This window comes from Hemicordylus capensis, chromosome 5, assembly GCF_027244095.1.
Source record: "Hemicordylus capensis ecotype Gifberg chromosome 5, rHemCap1.1.pri, whole genome shotgun sequence".
In the NCBI taxonomy this organism is placed as follows: Eukaryota; Metazoa; Chordata; class Lepidosauria; order Squamata; family Cordylidae; genus Hemicordylus; species Hemicordylus capensis.
In genome coordinates, this window is record NC_069661.1 from 66,815,633 (window position 1) to 66,840,963 (window position 25,331).

Consider the following 25,331-nt stretch of genomic DNA (forward strand, 5'->3'; position numbering starts at 1 on the left):
GCCATTTCCCGCGTAGTATGAGATGATGCCTTTGAGCATTTTTCCTATATCGCTGTTGCTCGATATAGGTGTTTCCTATTGTTGGAGATGGAGTTCCAGTGCATCGAACTTTTGCACCAACTATCCTAATGACCACTAGAGGCATTGGGAGTAGAGACAGTAAGTAAGGTTTTCTCTATATCTCCCTACTCTATTACACGTGATCTGACTCCTCAGCACTTCCTGTGCTGAGTCACAATCCTTCCTTTGCTCTTAGAGAGTAGATGGAAACATATCTCTCTCCCCTTACCTATTCATTATTCAATCCTTTAGAGTAGCATTAGGTCTTTCTTATCCAAGTGTACTTAACCAATAAATACTTAGTATTTAGTTCTACACGAATCTCCATGTGTCTTCTCTAAGTAGCTGCAACAACTAAACTATCCTCTTCTACCTACTCTGTAACTGGAGTATGTGCTCTCTTCCTTAGTGCTCTGCTGTTTACCTACTGGAGGTAAAATTAACAACCCCCAACAGGATAATGGGCCCAGCAGGAGCAACAACAGGCTTTTAGGAACAAACAGAGTTTATTTTTCCTTTTTTAAAGTGCAGCTGAGTTAGATAGAACTGCAGCATGGATTCAGAAACATATTTTCCTTTTCCCAAATTGGATGGAAACAACTACGAGCTATGGGCTTTGAAGATGGAAGGAATGTTCATGGCAAGAGGTATCTTTGAGGTTGTCTGGGTGGTGTTCCATGAGAAAAGAGCTGCTGATCGAGCCTCGTGGGATAAGAGGAACCAACAGGCATATGGACTCCTCATTTTGAATGTGAGTGATGAATTGTTGATCTATATACGTGATACCAAGATTGCCTCTGAAACTTGGGAAAAATTGAGAAAGCAATGTGGACAGGTCTCTCCAAACACAGCTCTCCTTTTGTTTAAAAGACTATGCTAGATGCAGCTGCAGGAAGGGGGAGATTTTGAAGCCCACATAGCAAGTCTCTTGGAGACCAACCGACTTTTGAACAATAGCAAACATGAATTGAATAATGTTGTGCTTATTGGACTAATCCTGCAATCCTTGCCTAAGAGTTTTGATCCTCTGATCACGGCCCTGGAGGCATCAGGGACCCAATTATTTTTGGAAAATGTAATATCAATTCTGAGGGATTTCAGCTTGAAACTACAGCAAGAAAACATTAAAACTGAAACTGCTATAGCTTACTCCAGCAAACAAAGCCAGTCTTTAACATGTAAAGAAGGCGCAAAATTCAAAAGAGATGGTCACCATGGTTACCGAGCCAGTTATCATAGTGACAGACAAAGAGGCAATTCAGAGCCTAGGAATTCAACAGGAAAAGAAACCAATTGCCAGGACAACAAAGAAAACACAGGGCACAGCCTGTGCACAGAGAAATAGACAATCAAAAGGGCAAACAACGTGGTGGATTTGGAAAGCTGAATAGAAACAGCCCCAGAATAGGCAATGTTTCACCCAAAAGCTATAATGTATCATTAAAAACAGATCAAAAGCAGATTTTTATTATTGATTCTGGTGCTATGCAAAATATGTTTAATACTACTGATTGGTTCATTGAATTAGACAAAGACTACAAATGTGCAATTGCTCTATCAGATGGGATCATCGCAAGAGGAAAAGGACTTGCTAAATTCTCTGCAAAGGAGCAGATGATGAAATATGGGAAGTTCTAATAAATGTCTTCTTAGTTCCAGAAATGCAAACCAATTTGATTTCATTTGGACATGGACTTAAGAAGGGGTACAAAGTGATTTTTGAGAATGAAGGACGCTATATTTCCAAAGCTGATGAATTGATGACTGCTCATATGTGTAATGATGGACTTTTTGAATGAGACTGTGTTACTGCACAAGCAAATTTGGTAAACACCTGCCAGCACAAAAAATGTGATTTCTTGTGGCACAGGAAATTGGGCCACAGAAAGTTAAATATTAAAACTGATTTTCAAATGAGTTAATAAAAAGATTTGAATATAAGTTAATGTCCAGAAACAGCCAGCAGATGTCACTGTTGCATACTTAACAAACGAGTGATGCCTAGTTTTGCTGTTAAGAAGAGTGTGGAATCAAAAGATATCCTGCAGCTAGATCATTCTGACATTTGTGGTCCATTGCAACTAAGCCTTGCTGGAAATACATTTTGACTTTTATTGATGATTTCTCCAAATTTTGCTATGTATATGCTCTGAGAGAGAGAGAGAAGTCAATGTTATTTGGTGAATAACAAATTTGGAAGAAAACGCCAGTATTTTGAGGTCAGACAATTGCGAGGAATATGTGTCACATGATATGAGAACATTTATGAAGCAGAATGGAATTTTATGTCAAAATGTTCCCACATACACGCCTCAGCTAAATGGTGTATCAGAGAGAAATAATTGCTCTCTACTAGAAGTGGCTTCTGGTGGGATTTCCAACGGGTTCCGGTGGGGAGGGGCCTGCAGCTGCACACGTTTTTTGGCTTCAGAGTGCCTCTCCTTGGTTTTTAGTTTGTTTTAAATCATTTTTATCAGTTGGAATGCTTTTTTATTATGTGCTTGTTTCTGCTAGCAACTGTGTTTAAAGATACCGTGGCCTTGGATTTACTGAACGGCCTAGGAAGATAAGACGCTGAAAGCTATATGCGATGGGAGCAAAGCACAGAAAGAAAATCTCCAAAGATTTAAAAAAGGTGGGAAAATGTCCCATCTCACATTAAACATCTTTCTGAAAAAAACCGGAGGAGGAAAGAACACCCCTATAGAGAGGAGCGAACCTCTCATCACTCAGCGTCCTCAATCCATGAAATTAACTGATAATCAGAAAGGATATGTGGAGGAGGATGCCTTTGTGCTGCTTAATTCTCCAATGAATCCAGAAGTGAGTACTTGTAATAATCCTATGTAAAGTCCCTTTGATTGTAACTCTCACTTAACTTTTTGCGGCAGCAGTGAGGAGAGTGCAGTGAGCGAACCTTCCCTTATCCTTCTGGATCATTCTATCACGTAAAGGCAAGCCCCTTATCAGAGACCTTCATTGGATTCTGCTGAGGGAGTTTCCTCTAGTATGGCAATATCTTTTTGATGCAATATCTTTGAGGCTCCTATTCCATCGCTTATTGTTAATAACTGAACAACTAGAAATGCTGGTTATTGAATTGAGGAGGGTTTCCAGGCCCCCTCGATGGCTGAGACTGTGGTCTCCAAGGAAATGCCTGCCGTCATTGATGCCAGTATGCAGACTGATACTTATTTTAATATACTATCAGCCTCAAGGAATTTGAGAGCTCTTTATAATCCTAGTGGGCCGGCTTTACAGCCACCTCCAGCTGACACTGCATTTATTTATTTGTTTGTTTATTTATTTAATTCGATTTTTATACCGCCCTTCCGAAATGGCTCAGGGCGGTTTACAATTAAAAACAGAAACCATTAAAACCAATAACAATTAAAACAGAGATATAAACATTAACACCAATTAAAACATCTTAAAAAACAATTAAACTATCATAACAATTAAAACCCTGAAAACCAGGTTAGCATTAAAACTAATTAAAAACCCTGAAGGGCCAGGCCAAACAGATGGGTTTTAAGGGCTCTCTTGAAGGTCAGTAAGGAATTAAGATTACGAATTTCTGCTGGGAGTGCATTCCACAGCCTGGGAGCAGCCACAGAGAAGACCCGCCTCTGAGTCGCCACCAAACGAACCGGTGATAATTGGAGATGGACCGCCTCAGATGACCTTAATGTGCGGTGGGGATCATGTAAAAGAAGGTGCTCTCTAAGATATCTCAGACCCAAGCCGTTCAGGGCTTTAAAGGTAATAACCAGCACTTTGTATTTTGCCTGGAAACCTATTGGCAGCCAGTGTAACTGTTTCAAAACAGGAAAAATATGGTCTCTCTGGGTTGCCCAGAGACCAACCTGGCTGCCGCATTCTGAACTAGCTGAAGTTACCAGACTACGTACAAAGGCAGCCCCACGTAGAGCACATTGCAACAGTCAAACTGGGAGGTTACCAGCTGATGCACCACTGTTTTGAGGTCATCCTCTTCAAGGAATGGGCACAGCTGTCAAATCAGCCGAAGCTGATAGAAAGCTCTCCTGGCCATAGCCTCCACCTGAGATACCAGGGTGAGGCCTGGGTCCAGGAGTACTCTCAAGCTACGCACCTGCTCCTTCTGGGGGAGTGTAACCCCATCCAGCACAGGAAGATCTAACTCACCCCTCAGATTCTGAGCCCCAACAATGAGCACCTCTGTCTTGCTTGGATTCATCTTCAATTTGTTATCCCTCATCCAGCCCATTACTGCCTCTAGGCAGGCATTTAGAGAATGAGTGCCATTTCCTGGGGATGAAAAGGAGAAGTAGATTTGGGTGTCATCAGCATACTGATAATACCCAGCACCAAACCTCCTGATGACCTCACCCAGCGGTTTCATGTAAATGTTAAAAAGCATTGGTGACAGAATGGAGCCCTGAGGGACTCCATATAACTGCTCCTGTTTTGAGGAGCAAGTGTCACCAAGCTCCACCATCTGGAATCTACCCAAGAGATAGGAACGGAACCAGTGCAAGGCAGTACCTCTTTTTCCCAACTCCCCCAGGCGATCCAGAAGGATACCATGGTCGATTTAGCCAGGAAAATTTTGTTCTCATTTAGTCTATCAACCTACTCAACTTGTACTTGTACTGGAAATTAATTTGAACACTACTAATTGTGATAGGTGGAATTCTAAAGTACAAATTGTTAGTTCACTTGCATCTTTGTTAGCCTTCCCTCACAATGCCATTGACCTTGATTCCTTTTGTATTTTGGATTCTATTGTGCTTCATATGCTAAAATTGCACTTTACATTTGCCAGGGCTTTGATTCCACAGTCCTTGCTACGTATGAAGAACTATCTGGCTAAATGGGATATCTATCCCAGATGGGTTTTTACGGAGCTCAGGAAGCCAAATGTAATTCACGCAGGGGCCTCTCTGAAGAACCTAGGGGACTCTTGGGTGAACATAGAGAAGCCTTCCACCAGTTATCCACGTGGAAGGCATTCCGCTAGGGGGCATATCTTCTACTCCCTCAGATTACATTTCGAGTTCTGGCCCCGCAGCCTCTTCCGCAAGGGTTTGTTCTTCTCCCTCTGAGCTAGCTTTGATCCCCCCAGGAGAATCCGAGGATTTCTTTCCTTTAATTATATCGGAAGTTGGAGCGCCCCTGGTGTCGCCCGCACCTGACCACCATCATGGTCAGCTAATTTTCCCTGAGACCTCTTCTGACTTCATTCTAGCTATGGCAATGGTTGAGTTGTCTAAAATGAAGGAAGCACAAAATCCTCCTTTTTATGCTCATTCCCTGGAATCATCTGATGAGGAGAGTGATTTACTCTGGGAACCTGGATCTCTCCTTAAGGATGGACTGAGGTCCAATATCTCCAAATTGTCCCGTCTTCAAACCATTGTGACAGAAAACTGCAAACATATGAAGAGCTTTCTGCAGGTGAACGCTGGGAGTTCGGTCAACACTTTCAATCCCCCTTGCGAGGGGCTCCCCTCCGATCCAGCTCTTAGGGAAGATCCCTTGAGTTTTGAGCCTTTTGGACTTGCACCACATCGGACACAAACTAAAATCACCAACTCCACCCCCCCCCCCCCCGCGCTGTAGATAGACAGTATCGCCTGTCGACCCAGATGTCGGCCTACTCTCAGATATGACTGTCTGGGCTGCAGCCATCTCGGAGTGGGTTGCCAAACGTGTCTAATAATTCAGTTTACTCCTCTGATGCCATGTTCAACTTTAAAGGTGCGTCCTCCCTCCAGGCTACGCTTCTGTGTGATATGTCTAATCATCCTAGTGATTTAGCCATACATGAGTCTTCTCTTCCTACGGGCCTGGCATGTGGTGCTTCAGGTTCTGACCGTGTAAATTGGGGTTTTATTATTTGGAATATAGTAGGGTGGGCTGGGAAAAGATGTAATCTGGCATTTTTATCCTTTTTACAAAAGTGGGATGTGTTCTTGTTTCAGGAAACATGGTCTAAGGAAGACTTAACTACTTTACTCTATGACCCCTGATCTGACTCTTCAGCACTTCCTGTGCTGAGTCACAATCCATCCTTTCCTCTTAGAGAGTAGATGGAAACATCTTTCCTTACCTATTCATTATTTAGTCCTTTAGATTATGTTTAGGTCTTTCCTATCCAAATATACTTAACCAATAAATACTTAGTATTTAGTTCTACAAGAATCTCCATGTGGTTTCTGTAAATAGTTGCAAGAACTAAACTATCCTCTGCTAAAGCTAAAGTGTGCTGTCAAGTCTATTTCAATTCCTGGCGCCCACAGAGCCCTGTGGTAGAATACAGGAGGGGTTTACTATTGCCTCCTCCCATGTAGTAGGAGATGATGCCCTTCAGCATCTTCCTATATCGCTGCTGCCTGATATAGTAGCAGCGGGGATTCAAACCAGCAAGCTTCTGCTTGTTAGTCGAGCATTGCTACCTACTCTATAACTGGAGTGTGTGCTCTCTTCCTTCCTGTGCTCTGCTGTTTACCTACTGGGGTTAAAATTAACAACCTCCAACACCCATAGTCTGGGAAACATACCAGCGGGGATTCAAACCAGCAACCTCTGGCTTGCTAATCAAGTCATTTCCCCCGCTGTGCCATTCATTACCCTAAATTGTACATTAATCATCTGGAGAGCTATGACAACTATTAAAATTGATTAGAAAAGTACTTGTCTTCCACTTTCCTAGAGGAATGGGAGAAGGCCACTCTTGATTAGAAGAACAAAATGTTTAAACCATGTATTAAATCCTTTAGACACTGGGAAAGCCAAGGTTGGCTCTTCTTTTTCTTTTGTCATTCTTGAAAGGCACTGCAGAGTGGTGTCCCCTGCCCCCACCCCCCAACAAATACCATGTTGAGTGCATTCCACAGCCAAAGAAATGTTACCTTGGGCTATTTTTAAATGGTTTCTTAAACTTTAATTTCAGTATTAATGTGTTACAGCAACATCCCACAGCTCTTTTATTGTTGAAGGATACAGCTTGTGCTGCTGGAAGTCAAAACCCTTTTTTAAAAGGAAAAATTCCATATATTAGTTCCAGATAGTCACATCTATGACTAGTGGTCAATCACTCTCTCTTAGATGATCCTATTGAGCCTCATGAAATGATACTCTTAGCTCTTCTGCTTGAAATACAGCTTCTCAAATTCGCTTTTGCTGAGAATATCACTTTCAAATCTCCAGGATCAGAAATAGGCTGCTGGTGGTCACAAAAGCCAACATGAATTCCAAGTGCAGAGAGGCTGAGAGATGCTCCAGATGTGGCTTCCCGCCTTGACATAAATGGTTTAGGGTAGGGGTTCTTAAACTTGGGTCCCCAGATGTTGTTGGACTACAACTCCCATAATCCCCAGCTACAATAAGAATGATGGGAGCTGTAGTCCAACAACTTCTGGGGACCTAAGTTTGAGAACCCCTGATGTAGGGGAAAGCATGCAAACTCTGTCATGTGACAATTACATATGCAGCTGTTCTGCTGTGTGTACATCTGCTTGGCCACAGCATCATAGTACATGAAGCAACAGATGAGGATCAGTTCATGGCTGTACTCTATATGGAAGCAGCCACCTAATTGCGCAGTGGGGAAGCAAACTGCCTAGAGCACAGGAGGCTGTTGGTTCAAATCCCTGCTAGTGTGTTTCCCAGAATATGGGAAACTCCTATATTGGGCAGCAGCAATATAGGAAGGTGCTGAAAGGCATCATCTCATACTGCACGGGAGATGGCAATGGTAAACCCCTCCTGTATTCTACCAGGAAAACCACATGGCTCTGTGGTCGCCAGGAGTCAACACTGACTCAATGGCACAACTGTATACGTAAAAGTATTTTATTAATTTAATGTATAGAGTTACTGGGTACCTTCTCCACTGGATGAAGTGCTGTACAGTGCTGAGCTTTGTAGAAAGCAGAGATGAAGTTTCTCTTTCTGTTGGAAGAAAGGCAGACTTGGCCAAGAGAACTGAGAGGGGAAAGAACCTGGCTCCATGGCAGAGCATCTGCTTTCTATGCAGAAGGTCCTAGGTTCCATCTGTCCCTGGAATCTCCAGGTAGGGCTGGGAAGGACTCCTGCCTGGAATCATGGGCCATTGCCAGTATAGACAATACTGAGCTAGATGGACCAATGGTCTGACTCTGTATAAGGCTGCTTCCTATGTTCCCCTGAGAAGGAAGACGAGGAAGAAGTTTGAAATTCCCATAAGGAAAAGCAAGACAGTTCTACAACAGTTGTGAAACCTGTCCCTCACAATAAGAAACTGGAAAGGCAATTTTTCAAGCTATTTGATATAACAAATCCTTTTGGGTTTTGGCAATACACCTTTTGGACATAATGGTAAATCCAGCATTGCTATTTCCGCTTGACTAGAAGGCAATTTTACTGAAATCTAGGTTTTGTGTCACTGCTGATCTAAACATAGACCTCCCCATTGACATTTATAGGAATGTTTTGCAGACGTCAGTATGTATGAGCTTAGCTCAAAGCTTGTGACAAAGGATATAGATAGTCATGCACCCTGTTTCATCAGAGAGGAATTGTGACAATGTAAATGAATAAAGTGAAAACTGGGAATATTTAATGGGTATAAGATGATGTAAAGCAGTGTTAGAATTGTTATAGTCCGATGAACACACTGAGGGCAAGATATGCATTTTATATTACTTGGTAGTATACTATCCTAGCACAAGAACATGTGGTTCTTCATTGAAAGTGTTGACCAGTTTTCTGTGTGTTGCTCGTGGTGCTGGGTCATTGCTTAAAAGACCAGCCTGTTTCACCTAATCTGTGAAACTGGCTTAATTATATAACATCTTGTGCAAAATTTACTGCTGTTTTTCCTTTTTCCATAACCATGCCATTAAAACAACTTCTCTCTTTAGATAGTTTACTGTTTATTCCTTGGACATGTCTTTCTTTGGGCATGTGTAATGCCATGACTTAAGGTCTTCTGAACTGGCTTGCTGCAATTGTTGTACCTGATTCAACAATTCTAGAATACAATTCTTGGTCAGCCATTTTCTCTGCTGGCATTTGCCCTCATTTTTAGTCTCTTCTAAACCTGCTGAGGTATTTCCAGGTCTGCCCAGGACTAGGATTTGCCCATAACAGAAAGAAGTAAATAGAAATGGCTGCTTTAAGAACACAAGTACAGCCATGCTGGATCAGGCCCAAAGCATATCTAGTCCAGCATCTTGTTTCCCACAGTGGCCCACCAGATGCCTCTGGGAAGCCCACAAGCAAGAGGTGAGGGCATGCCCTCTCTCCTGCCGTTGCTCCTCTGCAGCTGCGATTTACAGTAGAAGCATCTTGCCTCCAAGGCTGGAGGTGATCCATAGCCATTAGACTAGTAGCCATTGATAGACGTGTCCTCTATTTGTCTAAGCTCCTTTTAAAGCCATCTAAGCTGGTGGCCATCATCACATCCCCTGGCAGAGAATTTCATTGGAATTCCATGGCAGAGAATGCCTTTGAAAGGAAGCTTTTGGTTTTTCTGTTGTAGTGAAGCTCTGGCAGAACCTATCTCTATGGCTTCCATTCAGGGTGAGATGACTTGTCCAATCTATTTTTTTTATTATTTTTACTTGAATCCCTGTTGTCCACCAATGTGTATGTGTAAATGTATGAAGTAGAACTGAATACTTGGGATTTAACAGTTAAAGTATAACTAATCTCTATTAAGTACTTTTGTATATGAATTCTTCCTCAATAACAGAAGTGCTTTGCAGGCTCAAACCAAGATCTTCCTACTCCAGCATACTGTGAAAGAATCCCAGAATCTAGCAGGCCATAGGTGGTCTACTGGAAATGGGTCATTTGGACCCCATCTGTTTTCTGCCGACTCTGCCTGAGTTGAAGGTGTATTTCCATTCAAATAACTATTAGACAACATGGTAATATTTGAAAAACTTAAATGCAGCAAATGGTGTTGGGGCCTTGGAGCCAAAGAATTATTGTTGTGATGTGCATCCAACAGTTTTTCAGTGGATTGTATTATATGAAAGTTTAACCAGTTTTTGAAGTAAACGCACTCAGTTGTCTAAAAGCAGACTATCCATAATTAATAACAATATTTACTATTTATATAGTGGCTTTTCAAAGGCACTGAAGATACATATTTCCCATAGGCCAGTGGTGTTATCCCCACATTATAGATGAAGAGCTGGACCTGAAAGATTTGGCTTCACGAAGGTTTCTCAGCAAATTTGTGCTGAGGTGATATTTGAATTATGGGCCCATTATCTTAACCACTATGCTACATCACACTAGTTTGATAATTATGCTGTTTTCGCCAAATTTTCCTGCACACAGCTTTGCATTTCCTGCACACACTTTTTAGCATTTTGCACAGCTTCTTTTAAATAATATAATATTTGTTTTCTTGCTATTCTTTTCAAGGAAAGCCTGGACAAATGTCCTGAATTTATCCCAGCTGCCAAGAACATGGGACCGATGGGAGGAGCAAAGGCAGTAGGGAACCAGACAAGCCTAACTAAAATGGACCTATACACCAGGCTGAGCTTTCCAGACCTCACAAAACCCTACAGTGATCTGCCTACTGACCCCAAACAAGATCTGAGGAACAGCACTGATTTGGTCGAGGTGCAGATCATCCTCATTTGTGCCTACTGTGCTATCATCTTGCTAGGGTTATTGGGCAACTCTTTGGTCATTCATGTGGTGATCAAATTCAAGAGCATGCGCACTGTGACAAATTTCTTCATTGCCAACTTGGCTGTGGCTGACCTTCTGGTGAACACGCTCTGCCTGCCTTTTACTTTAGTTTACACCTTGCTTGGAGAATGGAAACTGGGGCCAGTGCTGTGTCACTTAGTGCCTTATGCCCAAGGCCTTGCAGTGCAGGTCTCTATTGTTACTTTGACTGTGATCGCCTTGGACCGGCACCGCTGCATTGTGTATCATTTGGAGAGCAAGATTTCAAAGCGAATCAGCTTCCTAATAATTGGGGTGGCCTGGGCTGGCAGTGCTCTGTTGGCCAGTCCTCTGGCCATCTTCCGAGAATATTTCTCCATTGAGCTCAGCCATACCCTCAAGATGGTGGTCTGTGCTGAGGCCTGGCCCAGGGAAGGGCAGGTCAATTATGGCACCATCTACAGCCTCTTGATGCTCCTCATCCAGTATGTCCTGCCTCTGGTGATTATCTCCTATGCCTATATCCGTATCTGGAGTAAGCTAAAGAACCACGTCAGCCCTGGAGCAGCAAACGATCATTACCACCAGAGACGCCGAAAAACTACCAAGATGTTGGTGTGTGTCGTGGTGGTATTTGCAGTCTGTTGGCTGCCTTTTCACATCTTTCAGCTTGTCAGCGATATTGACAGCAAAGTGTTGGATCTGAAGGAATACAAACTGATCTACACACTTTTTCATGTCATTGCCATGTGCTCAACTTTTGCCAATCCTGTCCTCTATGGCTGGATGAACAACAACTACAGAACAGCTTTCCTGACAGCTTTCCGGTGTGAACAGCGGCTGGATTCCATCCACCCTGAGATGTCGCCTGCACTTAAAGCCAAGAAGAATCTGGAAGCAAAAGAGAATCATTGCAATGGGTCCCCTTTCTCACAGCCTACCAGTGTCTAGGAAAAGAAAGAAAGCTGGACAAAGAAAGCAAGAAAGAGAATCATAGAATGCAGATGCATTGTTGATGCATTTATATCTTAATCTTATGACCTGGAAGAAAACTGCCAATGCTAGAGCATCTCTCTCTACATTTCCAAGGGACTTGGCTATTTGTTATCCAGTATAAAATCTATTCCAAAGAAATATGAAAGATTAATCTGGTTTATGGTTGCCCACAGTGAGTTTAGAAAGCTGTTTTTGCATTTGACGTAGACAGTTGTAATACAGAAGAAAGAGTTTACTAATGTCAATTTCACATTTTTAATTAGGAAGAAGAAAAGGATTGGTAGTTGAAAACTGGTGAAAATAAACACTGAATGCTGGGAACATATTTCTTAGGCCAAAGGATCAAACTACCCTCTGGTGGCAAAGCTGGAAATAGCTCTGAAAGCTCAAACTTGCTTCATCTTAGAATGTCAGACATAGAAAACTGCTTTATAGTGAGTTAGACCATTGGTCCATCTGGCTTTCCAAGGTTTCAGGCAGGAATATTTCCCAGCCGTACCTGGAGATGCTCTGCCATTGAACTATGGCCCCATGTTTCCCAAAGATGTGGGGCACACTCACTTTTTCTAACCTGAATTTACATTCAGCCAAAACTGAAAGTGGACATTTCATACCGCACTTAGAATAACCATCAGTGAAAATGTAAATGCCTTCTTGTAAACCATTCACAAACAACAGATTTCAAGCCCAGTCTTCTGTATCACACTTAAAGTTAATATAATTAAATAGATGCCCAGTCTGGCATTGATTGTGCAACATGCTACGGCAAATAATATCCTGTGATTTTGCTTAGCACTCCCTTTCCTGAGGGAGAAGAAAGAGGGAACATTTTGCATGAAAGCTAGTACCTCATTAAAGAAGTCCAAATCTTTCTATTTTTCTGGACAGAAGTCTCATCTTCTGTAAAGGTCTACAGCAGACCTGCTTAACTTTGGCACCCCAGCTGTGTTTGGACTACAACTGTGTTTGGACTACTATTTAATTGTTGTTTTATGATGTTTTTAATGGTTAATTATTGTTTTTATGCTTTATTATTTTTGTTTTAATTATTAACTGATTTTAATGGTGTTTTAATATAAACCACCCTGAGCCTTTTGGAAGGGCGGTATAAAAGTTTTAATAATAAATATAAATAAATAAATAAATAAACTCCCATAATCCCTAGCCACAGTGTCCAGTAGCCAGGGATTATGGGAGTTGTAGGTCAACATCTGCAGGAGGGCCAAAGTTGAGCAGTCCTGGTCTATAGCCATGCTGGGATGAGGGGAGAGGCACAGGGGCATGGCTCACTCAAGTATAAAGCAGACTCCTCCCTGAATTTTTTTTTAATTTAAAGTCTCTAACCTTTTGGAGACAAGAGGAAAAGTGTGCAGTCAGTATTCCACCCAATGACTCCTGTAGAAGTTAAGACAAGTATTGCATTATTACAATACTTAGGAAATATTACTCTGTTAGTATTTATTTATGTGCTGACTATCTCGCAATGATTCCCAGCCCCTGTAGGCTCCATCACCACAATGTTTCTGGCTACAGACCTGGCCCCCTGCTTTCATTTTCGGAGCAGGCATCTTTAGTTTTTTCTTTCAGTGTAATGATTTTTGTGCCACTCACTTGGTGATCTCGTATGCTTATGTAAGCTGGTTATTCCATGAACCTGCAGCCTATTTCACAGCCCTTTCTTGAGGCTCCCATTCCTTTTTGCTGCATCAATTGGGGTGTGCGTGCATGCATGCATGCAATAGTGCAAATTCATGATCTTTAGAAACCTGAGTCTGCAAATCCAGCTCATATGTGAGGGTAGATTAGTGCTCAGAGAGTGAGAGTGAGAACTGTGTGAAATCTGACAAGTGTACTGTTTTAGTCACTCTTTACTTTAAGGGCAAGGCTCAGGCACTTTGGGTGCATGCTGCATAGCGAGCACATTGTGAATGCTTGAACTTTAAGGTATCTTGCTTCTTCTGATCCATGCTTAAGTGTTTGGAGGGAAGCCAGTTGATCCTCAGTGGTACTAAACTGACTCAGATTCCAGCATGTGTCTGAAATGGGTTGCAGATTGAGCTGCTGATGTCCTTCACTCATCAGCTTGGGGACTCTTCCTGCTTTATCACCAGCCAATTAAAAAGGATGAGATTTGATCCTATGGAAATGCTGCTCAGTGGTAAATGTGCTTGTTGCAGTTTGGTCATTCATGTTGCACATCTTACCTTGGATCATTGCACTCTCTGTGGTCAAACTCAGACATCTGAATGGAATGTAACCTAGACAACAGTTGTGTGCGGCTCCATTTCCATGTGCTAACAAACCAAATGTGCATGTGTGTTCATCGTTCAGCTCCTCTTACTCAGGTATAGGATTGGACTTGCCTGTAAATGCACTGCTGTAAAAATGACCACGCACAGGTCTTCGGTGTCTTTTGCTTGCCATTTTTGGAATCATTAAAGTTATTGAGTCAAAGATCCATGGCCAGCTTTTTCCCCCACCCAGTCTTAGGGAGTGACTGGTCATGACAATTGCAAACCCAGTTCTTTAACTGCCATGAGTTTTTATAATTTGGTGAATATAGAAATGCAATAAATAAATACATAAATGTCGTTAAATGGGAGAGACCCCAAGTGCATGCAATGTGATGGGTAAGATGCTCAGTTGAATTTGCAAAAGGACCCGCATGAAGGAAGGCTGCAGCATCTGCCCCTTCCCACAGCTTACTTCCCCATAGTCTTCCCTACATCCTTACTTTGTCACTTTGAAACTAGAAGCCAGCCTCACTGGGCAGGGGGAAGGGTCTGGATATAAAAGTTGTGGGGAGGTAAGTAGTGGCCATGGAGAGGGTCCTGCATCCTTTACACCAGGGACTCCCCAGCTGCTGTTGAACTACAACTCTCATCATTCCCAGCCACAATATATTGTCACTGGGGATGATGGGAGTTGTAGTTCAGCAGCAGCTGGAGGGCCAAGTTTGCCCACCCTTGTTCTAAAATGTGGTGGAAAATGGTTTCAAATCACACTTCCGACACCTGTTTTCAGGTGTAGTCCAAGCTGCTTTCACCACACCAGGGCGCTCTCCAGACTAGCGGCTCCGCAGCAGCAAAATGTCTCCGTTCAGGCAAGTCACATTCGAAACGTAAACAGGAGGGGGAGCAGTCTCACAGAAACCAACAACCAAAAAACCAGTAAGTTTTTTACACTGGATATACGGCATCCTAGCTCTATATTGCAGCGATTAAATTCGAAACAAGGCATTGGAAATGTGAACGGCACCCTGCTGTCCGCATAGGGACTGTGGTGTCACAACGCAGGAAGTGTGGAAGCACACTTCCAAGATAACGATGTGACCCTGTTGCAGGGTTTAATCTGGAAAGCGCCTTGGAAGGTTTTCCCCCCTGTATTCACCCTTTGCAGCAGCACAGAGCAGTAATGAGATATTCCAAGCTGCTGTCTACTTTCAGCCTCTGTCAGCTTAAACCTGAGGAGCCAACATGGGAGTGTTGATCTTCCATGTGTTTGTCCATAGATGGCATTTACCCAAAGGGCAGGGGGAGAGGCAAGGGATGGTGCGATGGGAGCAAGGAAAGAGAGGCAAGTGGAACATCATTTGACCTTTCAACATACATCAGGGGCTCACTGCAAAATGCATAATGTTATGTGGATTGAAAGAGGGTTTGAGCCCATCCAAGTTCAGCGGAACTTGGTGTGTAAATGTAAATTGTGACTTGGGAGGCAGAAAAAACGCTGTGATTGCTTGAGTGCAACTCCCACACTTCATAATGTGCAGGCTGCGACTCTATAGAGTCCTAAGAGGATGTTTCTGGTGCCTGTGCTGCCTTCCCAGAGTGTACTTATGCAGAGAGCTCTTTGAGATGGAGCATCTGAAACAGCTCATGTGTTATTAATTCCAGCCGATACAAGGTATGAATAATGAATGCAGCCATGCTCCAGCTCCACTCGCCTCCCACCAGGAACATATGAACGGGTTCCTAACGACGAAGCTTCCCCTGGTAGGCTGCAGCACCAGAAAAAAGACACAGCCTGGCTAACTGCTTTCCTGGGTGCAAAGTGATTCCTCAGTGATCACTAGTGTCTCTCTCTCTCTCTCTCTTTTGGCAGCTTCTGAACAGAGATGGTTATTAAGGGGCTCCGAGAGTAATTTTGTTTTACTGTCCAGACTTCTTTCCTCAGGATGAGCCAGATTCCAGCAAGACTGCCTCTTGATTTGAACAGTGTGATTTTGAGTGAATCAAGATTTGATTTGAGAGATCTGGCCAACTGGAAAGCCCTGCCACTTTGCTTGGTTTTATTATTTATTCAAAATCCTGCACGCGGCTTTCTAGCCCCAGCAGTTCTCAAAGCAGCTTACAGGACATTCTCAATACAAAATGGCTCACATTCTGTGCAAGCTCAATATGGGTGGTTGGAGCCCCACTGACGCTGCTGCGCATGTGTGAACAGCTCAGTTACAGCATGATGTTGTGCAAATACAATTGCGTAGCGGGATGCCCACTGGAAAAAATGGACATCCTGTTGTATGCTGCAGTTCTACATCTGTGTGCTGCAACTGAGCTGACCTGCAGTACAATTCCAATGTTGTTTACACATGCGCAGCAGTGCAGGTGGGGCTCCTACAACCAGTGTTGCGTTGCACAGCATATGAGCCAATAATATAAGTCGGGCAACTAACATAGGGTAGAACCCACAGTTGTCTGTAGTGTAGAACAGGAGTCCTTGCTCTGGAGCAAGCACTCCTACTGCAGGGTAAGGACTCCTGTTCTGTGGATGCTACTAATAAAGCCTATTCACATGAGCAGCCTAGCCTGGGTTAGGCTGCTTGTGTGCAGCACCTAACTCTATCTGTACCCCCAGTCTTTAGCTGAGGTTAAGGGCACGAGCGCACACAGGTGGGAGCCTAGAGGGCCCAACTCATGGAAGATTCCCAAATGTACCATGCACAGTGCATTGTGGAATATCTGGAGGCCGGGATGCTTTGTCCTGGCCCCCAGAGATCCGTGCTGCTTGGAGCAGCGCAGGTTGTCTGGGAGTGCAAGCCGCACTCCCAGCAGATTTATTTCTTTATTTATATTTGATTTCTATACCAAGAATATCCTTGATCATCTAGGGGGAGGGGAGTTTGATCTGCCTTTGCCCCACCTGCCCTCCTGCATGGTCATATGCATGGCCTTATTGTGTCTACATGGTACCATAATTATTCATGCAGCTTCCACTGAGGACATCGGAAGAAAGGAAGTAGGGCTGCGCAGGTGAAATTAACTCAGCACATGAGGGAGGCAGGCCATTCCCTTGTTGGCAATTGGTAGCTGGCAGGCAGCAGCAACTCCCACTGAAAAACTATGGGGGGCAGGTTTCCATTATGTGGTTTGTAGAGTCCCACACTACCGAAGCACACCTGAGGAGTTCGGCGACCTTGAGGAGGTTGACACATGAGAAGGTGGAGTTTGGCAACCTTTTTGCATAGCAGCATAGAATGCACAGCAGCAGCTTGTCAAGACAATTGACAGATATGGAGTCCACATGAGCTCCCTGACAGCAATAAGAAACCATCTCCAGCAAATGATCCTCAGATGAAGACAATCAAACCTGCTACTCCTTCCGCAACACTGCAGAACTTGCCTGCTCTTTTCAACATGGTGTTGAAATAAATGCTAGCTAACCAACATGTCATTAGTGGCTGTTCTGACCAAAATGTCCCACAAGGCTGTACTGAACTGTTCTAGTCGATAAGCAAAAGGTGAACATGTTCTAGCTCAGGTGTGTAGGAAGCGGGTGGCAGCTTGGGCGCCGCCCACTCATGGTGGTCCCTAGGTGCCATTGCCGTACCCCCTGCATCTGACGACAAATGCATGGGGCATGGCCATATGCAGAAATGGGGCCATGTGGTCCCATTTGTGAGAAGCTTCAGCCAGCGCTGGGTTTACAGTTTCCAGGCCCAAAATCACCTGCTCTGCCTCATTTACAAGTAAGCCAGGCTTGAGTGAAGACCTCTTTGCTGCAGTCCTCCAGTGCCCAACCTCACCTAGTCTGCTCCTGTGATGGTTTAGGAGGCGGGTGGAGTCTCCGCCACTACACATGGCATTTTAAATGGTTTTAAAAAACAGAATTAAGTTGTCCTCCAAGATGCCACTCCCCATGGTAATTCACCATAGGCAGCTGCCTGTACTGCCTCCGCGGTAGTTTGCCATTGGGGTCTAGATCAGGTTAGTCTCACAAAGAGGCACTACACACGGTCAAGGTGTGGTTTGAAGGAGGGTTTAGCGAGGAGAGCTGGCTTAGACACGAGCAGTCACTTGCGGCTGGATCGACCGCCCAGACAAGTAGCAGTTTAAGTCGGGCACTCGGGCGCCCAACTGCGACTCGCTGGGGAGCTCAGGGGGAAGGGGAGCTCCGTTGTGCAGTGCCCCAATCCCCAGGAAGGCTTTGTGCAAGTGCGTGGTGCCTTCCCGGGGTCCCCCTTCCCTCTCCTCCCCACCCCACACGACACATGATCAAACCAACAAGGTTAACAGATCTCCCCAGCAAGCCATGGCTGGATGCAGGAGTGCCCAACCCAAGCCACCGCTAATCTGGGTAGCCGATCTGGCCACCCAGCAAGTGATGACTGCTCTTGTGTGGAGAGAGTGGGCTAAGCCAGCTCTCCCCACCAAATCCTCCTCGGCTCCACACCTTGATCATGTGTAGAGCCTCAAAATCTAGGTGTCACCAGGACTTCAGCCTCCATGGTTTATAGTGGAGAAATAAAAATAATTAGTGAGGGCACACTCTCTCTCTCTCTCTCTCTCTCTCTCTCTCTCTCTCTCTCTCTCTCTCACACACACAAACACACACACACACACACACACACACACACACACACACACACACCTCCCTCTACGTAGTTCTCCTCCTAGTAGGTGTGCTTAGATCATACCTACCATAATTTAGGAAGACTGTTCCTCGAACCAGGCAGCAGTGCCCTTTAGTTATTTGATTAAATATCTTTAACCGTCTGCCTCGTTCTTCATTTTTGGAATTTAGTCAGTGAAACTGGACTTGGTCCAAACTTGAGGAACAGTTTGCTCTTCTGCTGTATAGAGAATTGCTTGAAATGTGGCTAGCTTCAAGAGAGCATCATCTGTTTTCTTGCCAGAAATGCTTTTAATTCTCTGCTCAGCCTCTGTTGCGTTTCTATAGCTGGGCCCATGTTGTGTGAGAGATTTTAGCATGTACAATCTGTGTACAGTATATGAATGTACAGATCTGTGCACAGGTACAGTTATGAGCTGTTGCTATTATGTACAGTTATTGACATTATGGTCAGTGTGTGCACAATGTACACTATCTGTACTTTGAACTTGAGGGGACCTTTTCAAAATGCTTTTAAAATGAATGTAGGTATGCTCATTCACACAAAAACATGAATGTGAGTTCAGAAACCTGTATGCATGTACAACATAATTAGGATGTTAACACAACTGAAAACTCAGGTTTGGGAGCTGTGCCCCCCTCCAATTTTCAGTCATGTGGGAGCAAACAACCTGGTAGGAGGAGGGAGAAGTGTCTGAGCCTGTTCTCATGACCTTGTGGAAGCAGGCTAAGGGAGGCTAGCCTGGTTCTGCACAGTTGTGTGCTGCAATGGGAGGTGTGTGGCTCCTGGCAGCAAACCTTCAAAAATACCCCTCCCCTTAAACCATGTTAATGGAGTGAGCGCTCTGGTTTTTTCCAATCATGAGACGACCCGGCGGCTCACAAGGAGACAGCTAACTGGGAGGCTCCAACAAGCCTCCCAGCCTCAGGGGTCTTCCCAGAATGCCCCGTGCACTCGCCACCTGCAGTATCTCTGAGCCATTCAGTACATGAGCACACACAGCCAACCACACAGTTCTCATGGGTCTTCCAACAGATCTGTTCAGTTCTCCATGTTGGTGTTGTGTATGTCTGCATGCGCACGTCTGCATACGCACACACTTCAGACAAAACAGTTTCCAGTCTTTCCTCTGCATATAAATATTCTGGAAACTTAGAATCGTTCAACAGTGGTTAAGTTTTGTCTTGTTGTCAGAATCTGAAGAGTGTAGCTGTATGGTTAGATTTCATACCGTTTACGAATACCTGGATTAGTTTATTGTTGCTATTTGAGCTGTATGTATATATTTTTCTGATCAGCAACCATAAACAAACTGAACAGTCCTTTCTCTGCATATGAATATTTCAGGAAGTTAGAATCTTTCAACAGTGGCAAAGCCGTGCCACATCCTGGCCCCTGATAGCTCAAGATGATGGGGGGAGGAGCGCAGGTGGGGCCTAGGGGAGCCACCCCCCGATACCCCCACCACTGTGGTTGGGACACTTCAGTCTGAATTAAGCATGGAAGCAAGATTGTGGGTATGTGCGCAGCTACATGTATGCAAGTCTTGGTAAAATCCATAACAGTAAGTGGTCAACAATCCTCCTCCCACCAATAACGGACGGAAGCAATTCAGTTTATTCCTCAGGCATGGAGCCTGAGTGCAAACAGAGTTGGGCACCTAGAGTGCCTGACTCACAGGGGAATCTGCCAATGCTCTGTGCTCATCACACAGTGCATTATGGGATTCCTGGAAGCTGGGACTTGTTTTCCCAGCCTCCGGTGATCCATGCTGATGGGAGCAGTGCAGATCATGTGGGCGCACAACGGCACCCTGAAGAGGAGCCCGATGCTCATCTGGGGGGAAGGTAGGTTCCACTCTGCCTTACACCCTGCCCTCCTGCCCTCCCACCCCACCCCTCTTATGGTCATGAGAACCATAACATGACTACTATTGTGCTTTCCAACTATTTCAATCTACCAGCCGCAGTCCCCGATTTTTGCTACTTGTAAATTATTGTCCTATTTTGTTCCTCGTTTTGCCTTTTGGGTATGCCTTGTTGAAATGTTGTTAGTGTGAGTCCTCCTCACACTAGTGTGAAATGTTGTTAGTGTGAGTTACTGTGAGTCCTAAAACTGTCGTCCTTCCGAGGTCAGCTGCCTCCCCCTGCATCTTCAAAAGTTACATTTCTGAAGGGACTGGTGGTGCGTGCACCTAGGCTCTAGTGCTTCATGTACATGCTTTTGAATGCATATAATGCATGTACATGAAGCACTAGATACACTGCATACTGTCTTCTATATGCTGGAAGACTGAAGTTAGCCCTTTTAAGTGTCTTACATCTGTTCAGTACAGGGACCAATCTGTGTTTGTCAACTCACAACTGGGGAAGACTAAGACCAACGATCTGATGCTCAACTTCATATTACTGGGATTAGGAATGCATTGATCCTCTCCCTGAAGCTCACTGAGGTATATGCCACCCTGAGTGCCCTTTACAGGAAGAAAATGAGATATGGTTTTAATGAATGAAATAATGAATAAGTTGTTTGGTAGAATGATGTATGATACATATGCTCTATGTATCTTTGGTCTGATGAAGCACAGGAATTCTTACGAGCTTTTATTAAAATTTATTCATTATTTATGTATTTACTTATTTAGATCACACTAATATTTACTGACCATATCTCATCCATGCCCTATGCTGCGGATGAGATAATATGATACTGTACTGAGACACAACCTTTAGCCCAAAACTGTAATAAGATTAGTTCAATGCAGGATCCAACAAAAACATGAAACTGAGATTGGGTAGCATGATAAACAATGACCACAGAATACTAGGCACAATTTATTAAATCCTGAGTTCTTATCAGGCTGACTAAGCTTTGACAAGGGTTGAGAACCCCTCCCCCCCTCTTTTTTAATGAATCCTGAATGATAGTTGGCACCAAATAATGATGCTCGTGACAGCTTCTGCTTCTCTTGTGGCTAGCTACCCTGGGGAATCTTCATGCTTCAGTTGTAGATGCTTAAGAATAGTGAAAGTTAGCTGCAGTCAACCAGTGTTAGCTGCAGTGCATTAAGAGGAAAGGAACTCATTAGATACTTGTGCCCTGAACTCATCACTATCATATCATGGCTGGTAAAACTATGATAAGATACAGTTTTTAGTTTCATATAAGGTACAATTTCCAGTCAGGAAATTAAGGTCCATGGAAAGGATTGCTTCAAGGTGTTGTTTTAATTAAAATTTTGTAATTCTCCTTCATTTCTTTTGGCCAAACAACGTAGTCTGGCAGACTCAGAGCTAAGTATGGGTGATAAAGGCTGGAGAGCTACTGAGGTATAAACTGAATGGCTTCCATCCATTATTGATGGGAGGAGGATTGTTAATCACTCACTTGTATGGCTTTTACCAAAACTTACGTACATGTAGCTGCACATACCTACTCTCTTGCTTGCATGCTTAATTCAGTCTGAAGTGTCCCAGACTGAAGGGGCAGCCAGGCCCAGGCTTGGTTACTCATGAGAACAGCCTCCTTTTTATAGTAACTCTGCTATGTATTCAGGGGCAGAGCTATCATTGTGCGAAGGGGTTCAAAGAACCCAGGCCACCAATGGGAAGGGCTGCCTAAGCCCACGGGGGGCGTGGCTCAGGCTTGGGCTCCAGAAGAGCCCTGCGTGAACTCACCCCACCCACCGTCTGGGCTCCAGCGATGTCCAGTGATGTCACACGCAAAGGGGGCATGGCCTCAGCTCCAGAGAGCCCGAGCCAGCTCTGTGCTGTCATTTCAGGCAGCGCTTGCTGCCTGGAAGCGTCTATTTCCCTTTCTCTTCCTCCATGGCTGAAATGAAAGGGCAGAGCTGGCTCGGGGCTCGCTGGAGCCCAGGTGGTGGAGTTCCCTCAGGGCTCTTCTGGAGCCCAAGCCACGCCCCATGTGCATGACATCACGTGCATGGGACATTGCATGAGGGGCCTCCGGGCAGGGCTGGACCCAGGCTACCATTCGTCTGGCTCTGCATCTGTATGTATTGCTTAGGACTCAGTGGAAGAGCCCAATATATAAAACTTAGTATGGTAAACACACACGCACGGACAATCTGTCCCCTGAAGATTGTTTCTAATTTCTTGTCCATCTCTGCCTAGTAACATTCAGAACCCTGAGCAGATAACCCAGGCTCAACCACTCATACCAATTGAAATCAACCAATTGAAATTGAATGAATGAATGAATGAACGATTGAATAAACAAATAAACAAACTGAAACTGAAATTCACGTGAACTTTTCATCCCTAGACTTTCTGGTCTTTCCTTCTAAAGAAGCAATACAAAACAAAAATGACCACAATATTACAAATGCAATCAATCAAAAACATTTATCATCAAAACAGCAACACCTTTTGTCACCACTGCAGTTTAACACTCAGAGATCAACAAAGCCTTTCCTCGTTTTAGCAGCTTGCACAGCAAACCTTGAATGTTTGTCATTCTTACGCAACCTTAAGAGTAAATGTTTGTCATTCTCACTCAATGAAATAAATTCTGTGAAATAGCCAGGCCTGCATATTGCAGAAGAAGAGGCCTATTGGTTCCTGCTAACTGAGCAAAGAGGCACCTTTTAAAAGTGGTGATTCTCTTTATTTAGTAGGGAGAGAGCAACTGGCCCTATCCATCCCCAGCACAGCATTCGTCCAGTGGCTGTTGCTAGTATCTATCTTCAATTTTTTTTTTTCAGATTGTGAGCCCTATAGGAACAGGGAGCCATTCTGTCTGTCTGTCTGTAAACTGCTTTGGAACTTTTGTTGAAAAGCAGTCAATATTCATCACCATCCTTTCTGGGGTTTTAGCTAGGTGACAATGTGTCAGATCTTCAGCTGCTGCCCTTATGGACAAGTTCTGTCAGACCACGGGATATTATTAAAACATCTTCACTTCATTAGACACTCCTCTGTAATGTAGGCAGTTGGCAGAATGAGATGAATGCTTTCTTTAAGTGAAGGAAATTCAGCCCAATAGATATAGTGATTGGTTTAGGGACTGCTTCAAAACCAAAAATCAAGGGGACTATTCGCACGACCAACAAAAATCAGGCTAGCAGAGGCTAGCCCGATTTTTGTTGGTCATCGGAACCACCGGGCTCGCAGCCGAGCCCGGTGGTTCTGGAGCGGCTAACCTGCTCGAGAACCCCTGGCAAAAAGCAGGTTTGCGGAGCGAGCGCTCCTGCAAACTTGCTTTTTGCGATCGTGAGTAGCCGCGCCGCACCTTCGCGCCATGCCTACTCATGAGTAGACCCCCAGCTGGGAGGCTTAAAAGCAGCCTCCCAGCTCAGGGGTCTCCCCAGTATGCCCTGCGTGCTTGTGCAGGGCATACTGGGGCTTGTGGGGGCCGCGTGGCCCCTGCTCCCCCACCCCCCGCAGGCTCTGTCTCGGAGCTGGCCATTGTGTGGGTGGCTGATCTGGCCGCCCAGGGCTCCCTGCCCGCTCGTGAGTGGGGAGAGCGGGCTTAGCCTGCTCTTCCCACTCACCGGACAAAACCGATCACTGATCAGGAGACCCAGTCCAAGAAGTCCTGGAAGCTTGACTTGCTGCTGGAACCTCTTAAATCTCAGTGGCTGACACAGTGACTAATGAAGGACTGATGCAATGGAAGAAGCACAGGGTGTAGCATCAGTTACAAACTAATGCTGCACTGGTGCTAGTGTGTGCGTAAGGGAATTTCAACAACCTCTTCTCCCCCTGGAAGACCTCTTTGTCACCTGAAAATGTGTCCCTGAGGTGTGTGAGAGCCTATTTTCAGGTGGCACAGACACATATGTGGCACACTCACATATTTTCAGGTGGCACAGACAGCTTCCTGGGGAAGGAGAGGACATCGAAATTTGCTCCCACTGCTGAGCTAGGAATGGAGCTGTTAGCTCACCTTTTCAGAAGCACCAGTGCGTCGTTATGTCAGCCACTATCTAAAAGGCTTAAGGAGGATCTTTGCACATAAGTGGCCTTGCTCCCCAGGATACCTCTCTGGAAATCTGTGAGGATTGCTGGAGATGTGATTTCATAGGCATCAACTCTCAGCACCAACAATTCCTATTGGCCACTGGGGACATTAGGAGTTAAGGCAGAGAGTGTGGGGCTGCACCCTTGTTTTTGTTTTTAATCTTGTTCTATGTTTCTTCCTGCTGACAGACTGACATTCTTAGGACACCCACTTCTTCTTTGCTCTCTCTGTTCTTCCTTCCACCATGAAGTAGCAGGTACAGGCTTTCTATCAAGTTTGTACCTTCTTCAAATAAACCTTCAGTTGGTTTAGACCTTAAGCAATTGTATCCAGATCTCCTCCTTGAGCACCAAACTGGGTTTGCTAAATAAGGGGTTGACTTACCAGAATAATTCTCACTGAGCCAGAATAATTTACCAGAATAATTCTCACTGAGCCAGCCAAAGAGAACATAAGAGACCTGCTCCTATAAATAAGATGTATGGAGTCCACAAACTGCACTTTCAACTAATAATTTAACAAAACAAGCCCGCTTTCATTAAAATGTGTGTCAGTTTCTAATCAAAGTAAAGTAGCAGTAGGATTGGCTGGCATTAAAAGGAGACTTTGGGGCTATTCTTACGATTACAAAAATCAGGCTAGGAAAATCCTAGCCCGATTTTTGTGATTGTAAGAACCACCGGGCTCGCAGCTGAGCCCGGTGGTTCTGGAGCGGCTAACCGGCTCCTGTGGCCCGCCCCTTAGCCCAGGTTTGCGGAGCGAGCGCTCCGCAAACCCAGGC

The 25,331-nt window shown here is 44.5% G+C and overlaps 1 protein-coding gene across 13 annotated transcripts in view; it reads left to right on the forward strand.

The window, feature by feature from the left end:
- The window catches only part of NPY2R (neuropeptide Y receptor Y2), a 74,899-nt gene that overhangs the window by 10,455 nt on the left and 39,113 nt on the right, over positions 1–25,331 (forward strand). For 6 of the 13 annotated variants that reach the window (XM_053258175.1, XM_053258178.1, XM_053258182.1 and 3 more), the window contains one exon: positions 10,465–14,194. The exons of 2 other annotated variants lie outside the window; for them this stretch is intronic. In XM_053258175.1, coding sequence (XP_053114150.1) covers positions 10,465–11,670 — 1,206 coding nt within the window. In that variant the 3' untranslated portion in view covers positions 11,671–14,194. Of the gene's footprint in view, positions 1–567; positions 812–2,574; positions 2,884–10,464; positions 14,195–25,331 lie in introns of those variants that run through there. 5 more of the 13 variants (XM_053258181.1, XM_053258183.1, XM_053258174.1 and 2 more) reach the window with 4 other exon arrangements.